The sequence below is a fragment of the Crocodylus porosus genome, unplaced genomic scaffold (assembly GCF_001723895.1).
Source record: "Crocodylus porosus isolate Cpor-Errol unplaced genomic scaffold, CroPor_comp1, whole genome shotgun sequence".
In the NCBI taxonomy this organism is placed as follows: Eukaryota; Metazoa; Chordata; order Crocodylia; family Crocodylidae; genus Crocodylus; species Crocodylus porosus.
Genome location: NW_017728917.1, coordinates 19,582,200 through 19,599,717, shown reverse-complemented (window position 1 = coordinate 19,599,717; position 17,518 = coordinate 19,582,200). Strand labels below are relative to the sequence as shown.

Genomic DNA, 17,518 nt, shown 5'->3' with positions numbered 1-17,518 from the left:
GGCCTATAGTTTCCCGGGTCCTCCTCCTTCCCCTTTTTGAAGATGGGAACCACATCTTCCAGTCCTCTGGCACCACACTAGAGCACCACAAGTGCTCGTAAAGCCGTGCCAGGGGTCCCGCAATGACCTCAGCCAATTCCATTAGTACTCTAGGGTGGAGATCGTTGATGTATCTCTCTGAACCAGAGCCACAGACACAACCTAGGTCCCTTCCAGACTGATTCTTCTAGGTCCTGGTGTCTGCAATTGGCTGCTTTATAGGGCAGTGACAGAGTCAGAAAAGATGTGGGGCTAGTTTCTGGTTAATAGGAACCAGTGACTGCAAAGCTTATTCGAGACTGGGACAGGTTCTTATTGGTTTTTCTGCGGCTTTGTGGCCCCACAGCACCTGCTGAAGACCAGCTTCGATGTGGTAAAACGCTGGGTGAATGAGGCTCAGGAGGCTGCATCAAGTGATAATATCATGGTCCAGGTAAGAACCTTGCAGTAGCATGCAGCAGACCAGGGTTGTGGTACTGCTGGTGTTCTGCTGGCCTCCCCAGTCTGTAGCTGAGCAGATGTTTCCCTTTGCTTTCTCTTTCCATGTACAGTATCACGCCCTTGGCTTGCTCTACCATGTGCGCAAGAACGACCGGCTTGCAGTTAACAAGATGCTCAGCAAGTTCATGCGTCATGGCCTGAAGTCACCTTTCGCCTACTGTATGATGATCCGGGTAGCCAGCAAGCTGCTGGAGGAAGAGGCTGGAAGGTATGAAGGCCATGTTGCCATGGAGGAAGATTTTTCTTAGACCACACTTCTGCCTCGTCACATGGGACTGTCTTGTCACCTGTGTGTTTAAGAAATAATAGACCCCTGCCACCTGTTGCACAATTAACCAGTTAATTGTGTGATGTGTAATACGTTTAGACTGGCCACATGTGTGAAGTAATTATTATGCCATAAAATGACCATCCATCTATACAAAGAGCCAACCAGCTACAAAATTACTGCTTGAAAATGTGTAGTAACTTTGTAGCTGGTTTCTATCCAACTATAATTTGAACGTGTGGCAGGGCCCATAAAATCTGCAGTGCAGCCCCTTCCTTTCATTCACAGCTAAGACCTAGTAGGGAGGTGGCAAAAGGGAGCCGATTTCCCTGTTGTTTTGGGTTTTGTTCCTAGGCAGGCTGTGTGTGTCTGCCCCAGTTATTTAGCTGTATGTCAAACTGCTTTCATGTTTATCCTGTTCTTTTTAAACTGTTCTTGAGGTCTTCCATTTTTCAATCCTGTGTTGGAATTAATGTGGTTAATTTCTGTGTACCAGTGTCCTCTGCTAGGCAGAATCAGAACCGCACTGCTGCATGTCACATGTCCCCTAGGTCAGGGTTCATAACCCTGTGGATCCCATGACACACCTGCACCTCAGCAGAGCCCCACAGCCCATCTCCGCCATTGTCCTGCTCCTCCAAGTGTTCCTAGTCCCCATTATCCAAGTGTTCCTAGTGCCAAAGAGTTCCACACGTGCTGGGGTCTGACATTAGGAAGGAACAGTGCTGAGTTAGCTTGGCATGATGCCTGAGTGCCTCGGTACAGTTAATTAACCTGCCTACAGGACATAATCTCACTTGCAGTCCACCCACGGTAGCCTGGCAACCCAATGATTGAGAGCCCTTGCCATATGTCTTCCAGCTAATGGGGAGGAGCATGTAGTCTGGAGCCAGTGAGTCTTGATTGCAGCCCTACATTGTTCATGGAGTGAGGCAGAGTGACCACTATTACCATTAGTCTTTTCTAAATAAAGTGAAGCTTCCATTAGCATAGGAGTTGTTCTTTTTCAGCCAGTCTTGTCTGTCCTCCCAGTACTTAAAGCCCACTTTATTCTCGTGACTTATCTCCTAGCCGTGACAGCCCCCTGTTTGACTTCATCGAGAGCTGTTTGAGAAACAAGCATGAGATGGTTGTCTACGAAGCTGCTTCTGCCATCGTCAACCTGCCCACCTGCACGGCCAAAGAATTGGCGCCTGCTGTTTCAGGTAATTCCAGTGCTATGCCAGGGAATAATTGGGATTGTGGCCGGGTGACAGATCCCCCTGTTGACTAGCCTATTGATACAAGGCTCTTAAATACATTTATGCCTGCTGGAGCTTTGTTATTGCATGTGTGTCTTGGCTGTTGGTAGAGGTATCTGCCTGCTGCGTTCATTGTAGACTGACAAGGATATCTTTTATTAGACCAACTCTGGCATTGGAATAAAGTCGACAAGCTTTTGCATGTAAGACATACTTCCTTGGGTCTCTGATTATAGGAAGCTAGGCACAGCAAGTGAAGCACAGCATGGCTGGGGGGGCTTAGAGAAACGTGTGTATTTATCCCAACTCCATAGTTGGTCCAATAAAAGATATCATCCTAGAAAATCCTTGTCTCTTATATAACTTCTGAGCCATCATGGCTACATCACTCTTACGCTTCAGTGTAGATTGTCTCTGCAGAGATGGCTATGATTTCCTTAAGAAAATTCCACCCACTTAGCACCAGCATGCATCTGGGGCACTAGTTTCACAGCTCAAGGGGGGTCAGGCATGGCACTGAGGTGATGCATTTGGATTTTGGAGAAAGGGCAAATTGATGTGTCCTCTCTCCACAGTAGAAGGCCTTGAAGTTGACCAGTGCTTGAAAAGGACTGGGATTTAAACTGAAACTAGAAAAATCCAGTTTTAATAATAGTAAAGATTATAGTTCAGTAGGAAGGTGGTAGATCCAGGTTCCACAATAGGCAAAACCATACTTCTCCAAATCATGGCTTCATGATCATTTTATGGTGACACTGGTGTAGGGGAGGGGAGAGGGAGACAGCTTAGGTAACCTTCTACTGTGCCCTGTGGTTCTTAGGGCACTGGAATAGGCATGGGCAGATGGTAAGTCCAGAGAGCTCCCTCTCAAACACACCTCTAGTTATCTTCTGCTAACATCTTTTTTTCCTTTTCCCTGTTGCCCTACAATGAATCTTGTGCCTGGGGAGGAGGGAAGCCCGTCTTGTTCAGAGGTCACTAAATTTCTGCCTCTGGTGCTTTTTTCTGCAGTGTTACAGTTGTTCTGCAGTTCCCCAAAGGCAGCTCTTCGGTATGCAGCTGTCCGCACCCTCAACAAGGTAGGTGGGCCTCTGAATGGCTTCTGCCCCTCTGCGAAGTCTGGATTCCAGAGAGGAGAAAGGGGCTGGATTGCGCCATTTTTTCTTATAAGCTCATCAGCCTCCTGCCTCCCATCTCACATGCAGCTCCCCTGCGTCTTTCATTCCAAGCTAGAGCTTACATCTTGGTGCTTCCTGGGGAGAATAAAATGTCCAAGAAAGCATTGGGTGAGGAAAACGGATCATGCTGGCTAATGGGCATCTATCTAATACCAGTCTGTGGAAGTGCACTTCCTTTGGAGGCTCAAGATCTCAGGATGAAGTAGCTTCTTGTTATGCAGTTGGGGACAATTACTCCTCATGCTTGACCTGTTCCCTTGGCAGATTTTGTTCCAGCATAAAGACTAGAGTAGCCCTCATCCCTTATCTTCTTTAACGCCAAAAGAAAGAGCTGTGGGATTAGTAAATTGAGTGGTTAGGACCTCTGCAGAACGCTGCTCTGTGGGACATAGTACTGAAGACTCTTATATGAGGACTTTGGGCTTCTGCAGGCATGGCCAGGTGGCTCAGATCCTGGGTCTCCTTTTAGTGAGAGGAGAGAGGAAGAAAAGGCATTTAGAAACCAAGCCACCGATGTTTCTCTCTCAGTGTGGGGATATGTCTACAGGGGGTCAGAGCTGTTATCTTTTCCCTTGGGTAAATAACTTTTCTGGCATGATCGCTACATGGAATCTATTGCACGTGAGTGTGCTAGGTGAGGCTGGGGCTGTGTTAAGGCTGCAAGCATTTGGCTTTGCTGGCTGAGCCTTTTCCATCTGTTCAGGGAATTCCACTTGGTCTCTTCTCTAGGTTGCCATGAAACACCCATCTGCTGTAACTGCCTGTAACCTGGACCTGGAGAACCTAGTGACTGACTCCAACCGCAGCATTGCCACATTGGCTATCACCACGCTGCTGAAAACCGGCAGTGAGAGCAGCATTGACCGACTCATGAAGCAGATCTCCTCCTTCATGTCAGAAATCTCAGATGAATTCAAGGTACAGTGAGGTCCTGCAAACAGGCGTCGTGTGGGGGTCTTCCTCTGTGCATGCTTGCCTTCTGAAACCTTGGGACCATACGAGCTGTTGAGATCAACTGTTCTGTCATTGCCAAACCACACCAGTTTGTCAGGGATGGCCAGCTGGTGACAAGAGTGCCACAGCTGGCAGAGGAAGCCTCTGTGTGTGGCATGCAGCAGGCCAGAGGGGGAACAGGGAGCACAGGGCTGGGAGCAGAAAGCAGAACAGTAGGTTGGGCAGGAGAAGAGGATTGGAGTGGCATGTGGGGAGGGTGTGGGCCTAATTTTGGCACACCTACTGAAAAGGTTGGCTCCCACTGGTCTATATAACCCCTCAGCCACTAGTAGGCTCCCTTCTGGAGAGCCCTTTTAAAAAAAACCTTTTTTTTTTTTTTAATTAAGGTTTATTGGGCTCCTACACTGACTTTCTCTAGGAGGTAATTGAGATTGAGATGGGAGTCCCTTCTCATCCCAGGGCAGCTCTTTCTGTTCACATACCCAGTGTTCTGGGTGAAAAGAAAAGCATGGTATCTAGGCTTCAGGCCTGCATCTTTCTGCAGCCCAAAACCCATTTGGAGGTGGGTGAAAACTAACTGAAACAAGATGGAGTTCTCCTGGGTAAATACACTTCTCTCCAACCTGTCCAGGTTGTGGTGGTACAGGCTATCAGCGCTCTGTGTCAGAAGTACCCTCGCAAGCATGCAGTCCTGATGAACTTCCTCTTCACAATGCTCCGGGAAGAGGTAAGGCAGCAGGCTCGCTACTGGACTCAGGGACTGCCTAAGGGACCTGGTCAGAATCAGATTCCCTCTTTATTTTTATTTTTTATCTAAGGGCCACGAAGTAGGTGCTGCTGTGTGCCCTGGAAAACTTGCAGTTCAGAGGCAGCCTGCCCACTCGGTAGAAGTGACAGGCCAAGTCTGTGGCAATTTTTCAAACTGACATCATGAAAAATCTTAAAGCATGTTGTTTTTTATTTGGCTCCCTGTGCAAGCGTATGGTTTTGCTTCAGTACTTTGTTACCTGTCAAAACAAACACTCGTAACCACAGATCTGCTGACAGCCTGGGTCTGGATAACACTTGAACGACCTGCTTTTGTCCCCCACTCCACTTTGACAACTGCTTCTAAGCAGCTTTGTCCTTTAGAGAGAAATGAATTGACGCCATCCTTCTGAATGATTTTTGCTCTGCTGCTGCCAAGGATCCTTGATCTGGGAGGGATCCCTGCTATCTGCCATTATTCCCTGCTGCAGTCAGTGACAGGATTTCAGGAAGGCATTTTGCAGATGTTTACTGAAACCTTTTCTAAATGGTCTAACATATGCCTGCTGCCTAGCTGGCATCAATAGCTTATTATGACATCACTTTCTGCCAATTAAAACCTTTCATTTTGGAGCAAACCAAGACCTTTTATCTTGCTCTTTGAAAATGGAACATTCCATTCTTGCAGATTCTGTGTGGGTAGCTGGTATCCTTTTGAAATATGGTTTTGGAGTTCAGACCACTCTGTTTTTATGACTCTTTTACCCAAAATAGCTTCTGAGAAGATACTCAAAACACCCACAGATAGGCGCATATACTGGAAGAGGATATAGAGCTGTCTCATCCTTTGGAACACATAATGGAGGCAACTAAATAACAGCTGAGAATAATGTGATACCCAGTGCCAGGGGAGATGCTGATCTTTTATCTCGCTGTCCTAATTTATTGCCCTTAGGCCCTACTGGGGCAGAGATGATCCCTAATCGATTCCTTTGAGTCATATGCAGATGTCTGGCACTAGAAGGGAGAAGGATTTTTTTTTTTTTTTTTGATTCCTCCCATATGGCTGGTTCATGTAATGAATTTAATGGCTGAGAGGCTTGAAATGGAGTCTGTCTTGAAGGTGTGCTGATGGTTGCACCTTCCTTTATTAATGTCTGCTTTTTATTTGGCACGTGTTTGTTTGCCTTTTTTGGAAGGAGCTGTATGAAGAACTTGACTATACAGAACTCCTTGTTCATTCCAGAGCTAATGGCCATGTTGCACCCCTACTCCGTGTAATATTAGGGCTGGACACACTGGCTCTGTCAGTGCATGTGTGGGTTGGCTGCTGCTTTTTGAAAGGCAGCATGCACATGTGCATAGCTGGAACTGGCCCAGTGCCCTGAGCAGGGCTGTGCTGCCACCCAGTTCCTTTCACACATGGAAGAGAAGTCCTCAGTCATGGGCAACTTCCTTCCTGGTCAGTTAACTTTCTCACCAACAGCTTCCCTTTGCCACATAGGGAGGCTTTGAGTATAAGCGAGCCATTGTGGACTGTATCATCAGCATCATTGAGGAGAACTCTGAAAGCAAAGAGACAGGTCTGTCTCACCTGTGCGAGTTCATTGAGGACTGCGAGTTCACTGTCCTGGCCACCCGAATCCTCCACCTCCTGGGGCAAGAAGGGCCCAAGACCAATAATCCTTCAAAATACATTCGCTTCATCTACAACCGGGTTGTTCTGGAGCATGAGGAGGTCCGGGCAGGTAAGAGGCAGGTCTAGAAATCACTGTCCCCTTAAAGAGTGGGAGTTCAGTCATTCGCTCCAACTGGATTCAGTTAAAGGGCTTTCAGTGGGTCACTACACCTGGTTTTAACTCTGAGGGCTTAGATGCATTCGTACTTGGTCTGGTTCCTAGTGGGTCTTTAAAAAAAAAAATGGACAAGACTTTTGCATTGTGTGAGTTGTGAGGCTTTGCTACGTGGAGGAAGAAGGGCCAGCATTCCGCCCCACACCTCCTCCTCCTGGCCTTGTGTCCTCTTATTACCATGACAGTTCATATAATGTCAGAAACCAAAGAGGAAACTCCTTGTTTGGTTCTCTCCTGGCTAATCTTGTGGACTTTGCTGTTGCTGCAGGTGCTGTGAGTGCACTGGCCAAGTTTGGAGCTCAGAATGAGGAGATGTTACCCAGTATCTTGGTACTACTGAAAAGGTGAGTGAGAAGAGCTGGCCTCATCTACCAGAAATCTTTGGGATTCCTCTCAAATGCTCTAAGATTGTGTACCTGCCTGGGATTTTTTTGGCATCTTGGAGGGCCCTGTCCCAGTTAAGAAATAACGTCAGGATGACTCAGGAGACGACTATACAAGGAATGATGCTTCCCATTACAGATTTTCGTGTTGCAGTTGAATTCAGTGCTGTAGAACTAGTCTGAGGGCCCCTGAGAAGCTGTAAGGGATGGTGAGGTAGTGATTTATCATCCTGCTAGCGTGATCCTAGAATCAGTTACAGATTACTGGCTTTTCCCAGGACATGTTCTCAGTTCCTTTAGGTCACCAAGGTGGATTAGCTGTTGGGATATGGCTTGCGTGGATTTGTATGCCTCGCATTGAGCCTTGTTCTGTATTTTGCTTTCAGATGTGTGATGGATGATGACAATGAAGTGAGAGATAGAGCCACATTCTACCTAAATGTGTTGGAGCAGAAGCAGAAAGCTCTCAATGCTGGCTACATCCTGAATGGTATGTGGAGACAGAGTCATTCCAGGAAGCTTGGGCATCCTTCAGACTGTCACGTGTTTGTCAGTTGGTTACACTAGTCATTGCCTGAAGACCAGGGGACAAGTGTTAAGGGGTTTAGTACTTTTTATGAAGTTGACATGAGACATAAGATGCATGTGACACTACCCTGCTTTCCAGGTCTGCACACACCTTTAGTGTGACTGAGTGGCCAGACTGTACTGTAGTGCATGGCCATGTGCTGCATAGCTAGGTTCAGACCCTGAATGATGCAACCATATGCACTCCAGAGGTGTGTAAATTGTTTTATTGTGGGGATGATAATGATTTGCATAAAAGTACCCATGATATTTTCAGGAATGTCCATGTAAATTCAGCATGCCATCTGCAGGGAGGCTAAATGATATCCTTATAGCTGTGACGTGCTCAGAACAATATTGGCCAGTAAAGAAGAGCAGGAGTAGGGATTTCTGTTGCATTCTGATATGGTGGCAAATGGAATAGATGATGTCGGTGACTTCAGGGATCTTTCCCTTCTTTCCTCAGGCTTGACAGTATCCATCCCTGGCCTGGAGAGGGCACTGCATCAATATACTCTGGAGCCCTCTGAGAAACCCTTTGATCTGAAGTCTGTTCCTTTGGCAACTGCTCCTCTCCCTGAACAAAGAGCAGGTACCCATGGAGTAATAGGGGATGCTCCTCTCGGTGTTAAGCTCAAGCACTCTGTAACCTCATAACTTCTGGCCCTTGGGTGATAGAGAGGTCTCATCCAGTCCATCTCCATCTGCTGCTACAATTATTTTATCTGAATTTGGGGAGGTTTTGCTTTCTCCAGAGACTGCAGTTGATAAAACCTGGTTTCTCTCAGGTTACAATTTGTTTTAATCTGACCATTAATTTTTACTGAGCTATACTTTTATTCCAAAGCTAGTTTGGAAGTTCAGGATAGGAGCCCAGTAGTTCTGTGTACGTGCTCCTTGGGGTGAAAGCAATGTCTAGCAAGACAAATAGCAGCTTTCCATCATACTCTTAAAGGCCAGATCCTTCTCCAGATATGGTGGTTTGTGTGTTAAGCCAGTGAAGTCCTCCCTTACATTCTCATCCTGTTTTGCTTCTGCCGCTTCAGAAAATGTTCCTGTTGCTGTGGTCAAACAGCCAGAGAAAGTGGCAGCAACACGGCAAGAAATATTCCAAGGTAAGCAGAATGCAAGTCCTCTCCTGTTCCACACCTAAATAGAGACAAGGTGTGGATGTAACAGCCAAGTAATTTTTAGAGCCTGTCTAATCCCTGCAACACTTGACCTTCTGAAGTGACTCTTGCAGCAGAGATGTAAACAGCTGTACTCCAAGTTTCAAGCCAAATTGGAATTACTTCCTACTTGGGGCCTAGTTATGCCCCCAAACCCAGAGCCTCCTTGTGTGCGATTCTCAATTAAGTAAATTACAAACCCAGGCAAAAGATAAATTTTGGCTCTGGTTTGTGAATGCATTTTCAGTGAGGGCTTTTGTTGCTGGATAGCTCTTTGCTGAGCCACCTTCTGGTGACTTAACACAAGGGCTTTGTGCTGCTTCTGAATGTGACCTGCTATTTCAGGAATTGTGGAAAATAATCTTGGTTCTGTGAACTGCATTTCAGAGCAACTGGCAGCGATCCTGGAGTTCCGGGGCCTGGGCCCGCTCTTCAAGTCCTCTCCAGAGCCTGTAGCTCTCACAGAATCAGAGACGGAGTATGTGGTCCGCTGCACCAAACACACATTCTTCAGCCATATGGTGTTCCAGGTGGGTTGGAGGCTGCTGCGCTGGGCTGAAATAAGCTTGTAAAAGTCACCTCCTCATCGTTTAAGAACACTGTTGGGAAGAAACAGCCCAGCGAGTGGTTTCTGTAGTTTAGGGTAGACCACAGAAGTGAGCTATCCTGGCATTCTCCCAGAGGCAGAACCCAGTGAACGCAAATTTAGGCCAAGCATCTATGCAGACATCACAGTTCCAGTGACGGACATATGGGCAATCGCTAGGTGGTGCTGTTCTCACTCAGCAGTGAGGAGAGAGGGCTTTGGCTTCATCTGCCTTAGGCTGCCGTTGCTGCTGCCAGCAATTGTTGTGACACAGCAGGTGCCACGGGGAAGCTACCAGAGTGCCTGGCTTCTGGGAGCTCTGCTGTCATGCAGCAGCTGTGCTGGCAGGTTGTGATGTGCACTCTTGGGAGGCACAGCTGTTAAAGGGGTGTGGTAGCTGGCATGGGGGTGTCTGCGCATGATTCCTGCAGGCTGATGTCTGGTACCGGGATGTTTGGAGACCTGCTGGCAGACACAGGAGATTGTCCTGCCTCTGGAGCTATGGGTATGCATGCACTTGCCGTCTTGCTGGCATACTTTGAGTTCCACCAGCAAAACTACGTAGCTCATAGCTCAAAACCTTTGCTCATAGTGAGTGGGGAGCATTCCCTAGTTTGAGAGGATAAGGTTAATCTAGAAAGGGATAGGCCACTTACTGTGATTTGAAGCCCATGCTGTGCATACCTGGGTATCCACATTAATTGGCCATGTCTCTAACACGCTTCTGCTACATTTGTGGCATGCTTCAAGATATGCATGCTAATCTTTTCAGCCTGGGCTACTGACCACAGCAGTTGCCAACAGCCCAGGCCACGAAGAGTTCTGCAGCTAATTTATGAGGAATCACGTTATGCTTACCTGACCCTCTTGCTGAGGGCTCTAGTTCTCTATTTGTTGAGATGCATGCAAACATTTTCATCGTTCATTTTACACATGGGTAAGCTCTCAGGTTAGCGGTCTGCCTGAGGTCACATAATGAGTCAGGATCAGAGCCTAAACAAAAGCTGTGTGTCTTGCTTTCTCATCCCTTGCTCAAGCGTTTAGAAGTACCACATCCATTTCAACTCTAGGACATTGTGCTTCCATAAGATTGAGTGAGGAAACTTCAGGCTCCATATTGATTCAACCTACCTTATAGTAAAGATCTTTAGACTTGGAAATACTCTCTCAGATGAGGAGACAGAAGCTGTTTTCTTGGAAATGCTTAAAACTACAGCATGCAAATTGCTAGGCAAGAACTCTGCACTGAAGGCGAATAAGGACTTAACATGAGCTAAGAAGCGTCTTTCACTTCTGAATTGTGTGTTTTCATATACGAGGCTGAGGCCAAGCCACAGGACTCTTGTTTTATTTGTTTTAATTTCTTTTCCTGTGCAACATTGACAGAAGCATTTATGTCCCTTGGAGTGCTGAACTTCCCATCTGAAAAGCTAGAAAGGCCAGTTGCTCTGGGGTACAACTCTGACTCATCATAAAGAAATCCAATCACTGTAGCCCTGTCTGAAGTCCCTATATAGAGGTTCGCATCCCAGCAGATAGCAATTGCTTTTAGGTTGCAGGGGGTTAGAATTTATGGTTTGCACTAAGCAATTGCCTACATAATACACAGCCAACTGCTATGTCCATAACTAGTGGCTTCAAATTGTCACTTCGCTTTCTTCTCCATGTAGTTTGATTGCACAAACACCCTGAACGATCAGATTCTGGAGAATGTCACAGTGCAGATGGAGCCTACGGAAGGGTATGAGGTCATTGGCTATGTGCCTGCCAAAAGCCTGGTTTATAATCAGCCTGGTACTTGCTATACATTGGTGGCACTGCCTGAAGAGGACCCAACAGCAGGTAAGCAGGCCATGCTCAGTGGTATTCCCCATTCCCCAATACCATTTTTCTCTTTCACACTCTGCCCTATGTCCAAGCCATTTGTTTAAAGCCTTTAACTGGGTGCAGCATTCAGCTGCATTGATCAGTTTCTCTTTGTTCAGAGTTCCCTTCTGGGAAGGTGTATTCTCTCTTTTTCCTAATTTTCCCCATAGCATCTCAAAGCCAGGCTCTGCACTGCCCTTTGTCTCTCTTCTCTGACAGTAAGAGAATTCTGTGGCAAAAATAGACTTGCTGTGATGCTGGTTACTGATGAGGTTTTCAGAGTTGTGTTTGAAAGTTGTTACACTAATGAATTGAACCTAAATCCCCACCCTGTCTCATGAAACCTATTACAAGTAATTATTTCACCTGTTGGCATGGAAACATCCTTGGCTGAACCCTCTGTGGCTTTTCTGACCAAAGGTGGGAGTGCTTGGACAATGAGGAAGGATGTTAAAATGGTTGGGAGACTGCCGTGGGAGACATGAGTTCAGTTCCATGCTCTGCACATAATTCCTGTGCAACTTTAGCAAGTCACTTGGCCCCCCTGTGACTCAGTTCCTTACCTGTAAAGCAGGGGTTATAAAACTTCCCTACTTCACAGGCATATGGTTTTGAGGTGCTAAATATTACAGAAGCCACAGAAAAGCAGGTTGCTAAAATGCCTATTAGGAGTCCTAGAGCTAGGTCTCCAGCATATTTATCATACGCCCTGCTCACCAATCAGAAATTGAAACCTCCCTTTTCCATACTTTGGTTTTCTTTCTAGTAACAGTTCCCTTCTGTATAGCCTGTCATTCACCTGGCAGTTTCAGTTTTAGCTAGAGCGGTTCATTACTTCCTATCCTAACTCGAGTGATATTAATCAGCCACTGCATTGTAAAGTAGAAGTTTGGTCATTTCAGTGGTATGTAAATTGACCCCTAGATAAGTATATTGTTTCCTTCATTAGAAGAACTTGTGAGGCCTAGTTAGTTAGTATTCCTGCAGGTATTTGAGACTGTCCAGTGAATCAATGAATGATGATATTTCATCTGGTAAGGTCAGTGTTTTATGACAGTGCTTTCAACCCACTGCATTTATTAACAACGACTAAGCCTGAATGTCTAAAATAGATGCAGCTCACATTTGGGAGAATGGAGCACAGAGCAGAGAGATGACTTGCCCAAACTCAGAGGTCAAGTCAGTGACAGACTGAAGATAGAACCCAGGAGCCCTGAGATACTTGTTCCTCCATTCTGAACACGCTCCAGTGCATAAAGAGAAATGCATATCTTATGGCAACATGAACCTTTTGCCTCTTCTTTCTTTTCCCCTCTTAGTGGCCTGTACATTCAGCTGCATGATGAAATTCACCGTCAAGGACTGTGACCCAAACACTGGTGAAACAGATGATGAGGGTTATGAGGATGAGTATGTGGTAAGGAACTGGTCTTAGAGCTGATAATTGGAGCTTGAGTGGTGCCGAGGTGCTTCTGGGTTTTTTTTTGGTCTTATAGTGAAATATCTGGTCATAAGCAGCTACTCTGGACACCTTCTGTGGGTTTCTTTCATGGAAAACCGGAATTTCCTTTAAACCATGGGTGGCCACTCTGTAGCATGTGTTACAAGTGGCACGGACACTACAGCCTCTCTGTGGTACACAAATCAGGGAGGGGGCAGGCAGAATAATAGTAGATAGGGCAGGGAGCAGAATGCTGAGCAGGGGAAGGGGATGGGAGTAGCACGCGGGAAGGGTGTGGGACCTATTTGTGGCACGCCTACCAGAAAGAATGCCACCTCCCTCCGCTGCCTTAAACTAAGTTTCTCTCCGCAGTCTCTGTGGCAGCACTTTTGACTCCTGGGGGCCAAGCTAGCTCTAATGAATATCTGAGCCTCCCCACTTACACAGTACCAGCATGGACAGATGGTTACTGTCTAACCTAGTGTATGCTCCTATCAGTACTTCCATCTCTGTGGACACTGTGTTATCTCTCTCAGCCTGCTGGCAAAGCCATGTGGAGAAGTGTGCGTGGTTCCTGTCTGTGTTGCACATGACTCCTGCCAGTGCGAGCAGCCCTCCTACACAGCAGGGCTCTCTGCTCTGAGTAAATAAACCTCCTTCCATTCCTGAGCAAATGCCACAGACTTAAAAATAATCTGCCAGTGCTCTGAGCAGGAAATGGTGGGCTCTATCAGTAGCGGAGCTTGTTTAATGAATGAAGGATGCTGTTTGGCTACCTCTAGCGCTCAGTGAGCATCTCTTCATGTGCTAGAGCTCCTGGCTCTGGTACCAGGGAAAGTCCATTGCAGCCTCCCATGCCATGTGGCTGCTCTGGCCCTCAAACCTGGAAGCAAGGGGTGACTTCCTTCTGGCCTATATTAACAGCCTCTGTAAGGGGTTCTGTTTGAGCCTATTACCAGATCCAGGTAGGACTTCTGAGCACACAAGCTGATTTTGTTGATGAGTTTTGTGTTACCACTGCGGAGAAGTTGCTTTGCACTCAGCCCAGAGCCTCAGTTGCTTTTTACAGGGTGGGGTAATGTGCCCTTTGGAGGGGGACAGGAATGACATGACTGAACCTTAACCTGTTCTGACTGCAGTAGTTGTTTGCCATGCATCCCCTGCCCTTTCCTCTGCTGATGCATTTGATTATAGAAACCACTGGGCAGTGAGTCAGCACGAAGCGCTGGAAAAGCAGTGTGAAGTGCATCAAGCCAGGAGGGGTAGGGAGGATTCTGCAAGGGGAGCAGCATAGTGAGATGCTCATCTTTTGCCACATTGAGAGAGCCTTTCCTCCCCTCCCCCATTACTAAGGCACTTGAGTGAATTGAAATAGCAAATATATTCCATTAAACTATATAATAACGAATAGATAATGACTGCACTCCTGCAGAGGAATATATAAATGAATGCAGGTTGCTGACCAGTTCTAATATGCTTCAGTGAGGGAGTCTCCTCCTTTGACCCAAGTTCTGCATTTCACGAAAATGTGACTGGAATAATGTGAAGTGCTGGATGGTGACAGGTAGTAGTTACAACACTAATGCATGCAGGATCCTTTCCAAATACAGCAAATACTCTGTCCACATAACTTCAGTCTTCCTTGGGCCTCATGGTACAAACTGGGAAGCCAACTCCAGGGAGGTTTCTCTGTGTACCAGAAATGCAAGTCCAGGTACTGACATCTCTTGTTGAATTTTTATTTTTGTGTTGTCCATTCTCTTGGATATCTTTCACACTTTCATTTGTAGCAGATTTAAGAACTATGCTCAAAATGGGAAATCAGTTTATCAAACCCTGGGCATGGAGAACCTGATGGTTTTTCCAGCTCCATTACCTACAGCAAACAAATGGTGTCAAAATGGTATTGCTCAAGCCACCTTGAAAGGGGACAGGGCACTAATTCCAAGGAAAGTTGTGGTGAAACATGAATATGACTGCTTGACTGTAATGAAGGAAGGCTTACAGCTGTCTGCTGTAGAGGGCAAAACTAGGAGCAATTTTATTTTGGTTAAATTTCCTTTTCACCATCAGCTTGAAGATATCGAGGTCACAGTAGCGGATCACATCCAAAGGGTTCTGAAACCGAATTTTGGAGCAGCCTGGGATGAAGTGGGTGATGAGTATGAAAAGGAAGAGACCTTCACTTTATCCACCATTAAAACACTGGAAGGTAAGGCAGGCTCTGATCCTAGCAGATCTCCTAGTATTTCCCTCCCAGCAAGAGGCAACGTCTGAATCCTGGACCTTTTCAGCTGTCACTTTCTTTGGGGTCTTCCTAAAAGCCCCTAGCGTGCTCTATATGGCAAGCCCTCATCATGTTGTTTTGTGTTAGGGGTTCTGGATGTGGTAGGCTGGGAATTAGTCTTAAGTTTATTGCCCTTTTCTCCCCCTATAACAGTTCAACCCTGCTCAACCTCTGGATGTGTCATCTGGCCCACAGGGCTCACCAGGGGTCTGGAAATGTAGTGGCAAGGGACTGTGTTAATTGTTTTTCCCCTGATGCCCAATTCCCAGACCGGTAGGGGAGTCCCATGACTTGGATGATGTGGTGCTACATGCTAGACTGCTCTGCTGTGTGAGGCTGGTTCAGGGGCATGGGGATGGATGTGGGGGTGCTGGATTGCATCTGAAGACCTCTCTGATGCCACTCATCCAGCCTGAAGGGCTGGAAGGTTAAGACCCGCTGTCCTATAGCTTGCTCCTGCTACAGATTGTGATAGTGTCCAAAGATATTTAACAGTGAGTTGGGGTCTGTTCAAACACGTAGTAAGAGCTACCTTGTAGAGCTATAGGGTAATCCTCTTGGGGCAAGGAGCTTGTCTTTTATGTTCGGATGGTTGTGTCACCTCCAGGGGTTGTCATGAAAAATGCTTATGATACTTCATTATTTCTCTAAACAGAGGCAGTCAGTAATATTGTGAAGTTCCTAGGGATGCAGCCATGTGAGCGCTCAGATAAAGTGCCAGACAACAAGAACTCCCACACGTTGTACCTTGCAGGTAAGTTGTGGCGGGGATCTTTACTGTGTCTCGTGTGACACTTCTGGGACATGTGGACCTGCCTGCTCAAGGCATGCTGTTAGCACATCCCGTGTGTTGCCTGTCCCTAAATTGCCAGAGCTCTATATAAGATGCATAAATCTGTCTGTCCCTGTCACACTTTCCACCCCCCGCAACTTCTGTCACCCATTTTGAATTACAGGTTGAGGCTGTTTATAGGAGATGTAGCTCATAGTGAAATTGGGAATGTCTTGTGGTATCTTAGACTTAGACTTAAAAGCAGAGAAGTAAACTTAAGTTGGTTTGGCAGGTTTTATCCTAGATTTATGCTAGTGATCAACTCAGTCTTAATGTGTTCCTGTGAGGTTCAAAGCCATCCAGCTGTGCCTGTCTTCAGCTGACCTTCTTTTGGAGAGCTACATCTGCTCCAGCCATGGTACCATTAGAATTGGGTGGGTGAGCCAGGGACCTGAGCCAGGGACCTGCTAGCACCTAATTCTCTCCTCCATCTCTTCTGTGTCCCAGGTGTGTTTCGGGGTGGCCACGACCTCCTGGTGCGTTCTCGTCTTGTCCTGACAGATACCGTGACGATGCAAGTCACGGCCCGCAGCGGAGAAGAGCTTCCTGTCGATGTAGTCATGGCCTCCGTTGGCTAAACTGCCCTTCTGGAACTGTTCTCTGACGTGCAGGGCCTATAAAGGGAGGATGTATTTGGTGATCTGCTCTCTCTTTTTCTGGACATTGAATGGAAATCATACTCGCTACAACAACTTTCTTTTCTTTAGTAAAATTAGGATGGGTATTTGGATTTCTCGCAATACAAGGATGGTGGCTGTAAGCCCCAATACATTTTATGAAATGTTTGATTGGTCTCTTACAAAGTCAGCCTGTTTCATCATACCAAGTTGCTGGATACAGCAGCAGTTTGCAATGTTTTGCCAACGAAGCCCCTTTTACTTGTTCCTGTCATGGCAGCCCAGCCACTGGGCAGCACTCAGTGAGAACCCGTAAAATCAGTGTGTTACATCCTCTAATTTCTCCTACTGTTTTTATGTCTTTGAAAGGCCCCCAAAATAAAAAGGGATGTGGTTGTTTTAAAAGGATAAAATTCCTTCTGATCCTGGCTCTAGAAGTTGGCTCTTTTCCAGTTGTATCTTGCTCAAACACGACAGACCAACCCTTTTCCCAGGCGCTGCACCTCCCTAGCAAGTCGGCAAGGCCGGCTTGCCCTTAGACAGGGGGCAGTGTGCACCACCTGAGTGTGGCGGTGCACCCCCTATGGAAAGGCACCACCACGGACACCGCTGGCAGCATCTGTGGGTGGTCACTGCCCCCTGGACAGTGCTGCCCCCCTGCCCCAGGCAGTGTCTCCTGCTTACTGCCACCCGCTCCCACCACCGCCTGGCCTCCCCAGCCGCCTGGGCCGCGCGGCGTGGATGCCCTTAGATGCAGCCAGCCACGGGCGGCCTCTCGCCAGCGCGTCGGAGGGAAACCGCAGATCCTAAGCGTGGTGCCTGCGCGGCTGCTTCGGTGGCTCGCGCCCCTCGGCTGTCCCCAACCTGGCTCTTCCCGAGCTCTGACCCCCCGCTGCAGAGGACCTGCTCGGAGGGGCAGGACATGCGATGCCCCCCGGCCCGGCTTCCCCTTCTCTCTGCGGCTCAGACTGGGGGCGGGGGGAGACGCC

General features: G+C 47.2%; 1 protein-coding gene across 2 annotated transcripts in view; it reads left to right on the top strand.

Annotated features, from left to right (window-relative positions):
- The window catches only part of COPG1 (coatomer protein complex subunit gamma 1), a 29,751-nt gene extending 12,799 nt beyond the window's left edge, over positions 1–16,952 (top strand). For both annotated transcript variants that reach the window (XM_019536857.1, XM_019536856.1), the window contains exons 8-24: positions 386–472; positions 591–748; positions 1,880–2,013; positions 3,061–3,128; positions 3,957–4,145; positions 4,813–4,908; positions 6,433–6,676; positions 7,050–7,125; positions 7,551–7,654; positions 8,198–8,323; positions 8,778–8,846; positions 9,288–9,430; positions 11,157–11,328; positions 12,672–12,769; positions 14,867–15,005; positions 15,736–15,834; positions 16,360–16,952. In XM_019536857.1, the coding sequence (XP_019392402.1) occupies positions 386–472; positions 591–748; positions 1,880–2,013; positions 3,061–3,128; positions 3,957–4,145; positions 4,813–4,908; positions 6,433–6,676; positions 7,050–7,125; positions 7,551–7,654; positions 8,198–8,323; positions 8,778–8,846; positions 9,288–9,430; positions 11,157–11,328; positions 12,672–12,769; positions 14,867–15,005; positions 15,736–15,834; positions 16,360–16,490 (2,133 nt within the window). In that variant the 3' untranslated portion in view covers positions 16,491–16,952. The remainder of the gene's footprint in view (positions 1–385; positions 473–590; positions 749–1,879; positions 2,014–3,060; positions 3,129–3,956; positions 4,146–4,812; positions 4,909–6,432; positions 6,677–7,049; positions 7,126–7,550; positions 7,655–8,197; positions 8,324–8,777; positions 8,847–9,287; positions 9,431–11,156; positions 11,329–12,671; positions 12,770–14,866; positions 15,006–15,735; positions 15,835–16,359) is intronic.
- Positions 16,953–17,518: the final 566 nt, after the last annotated feature.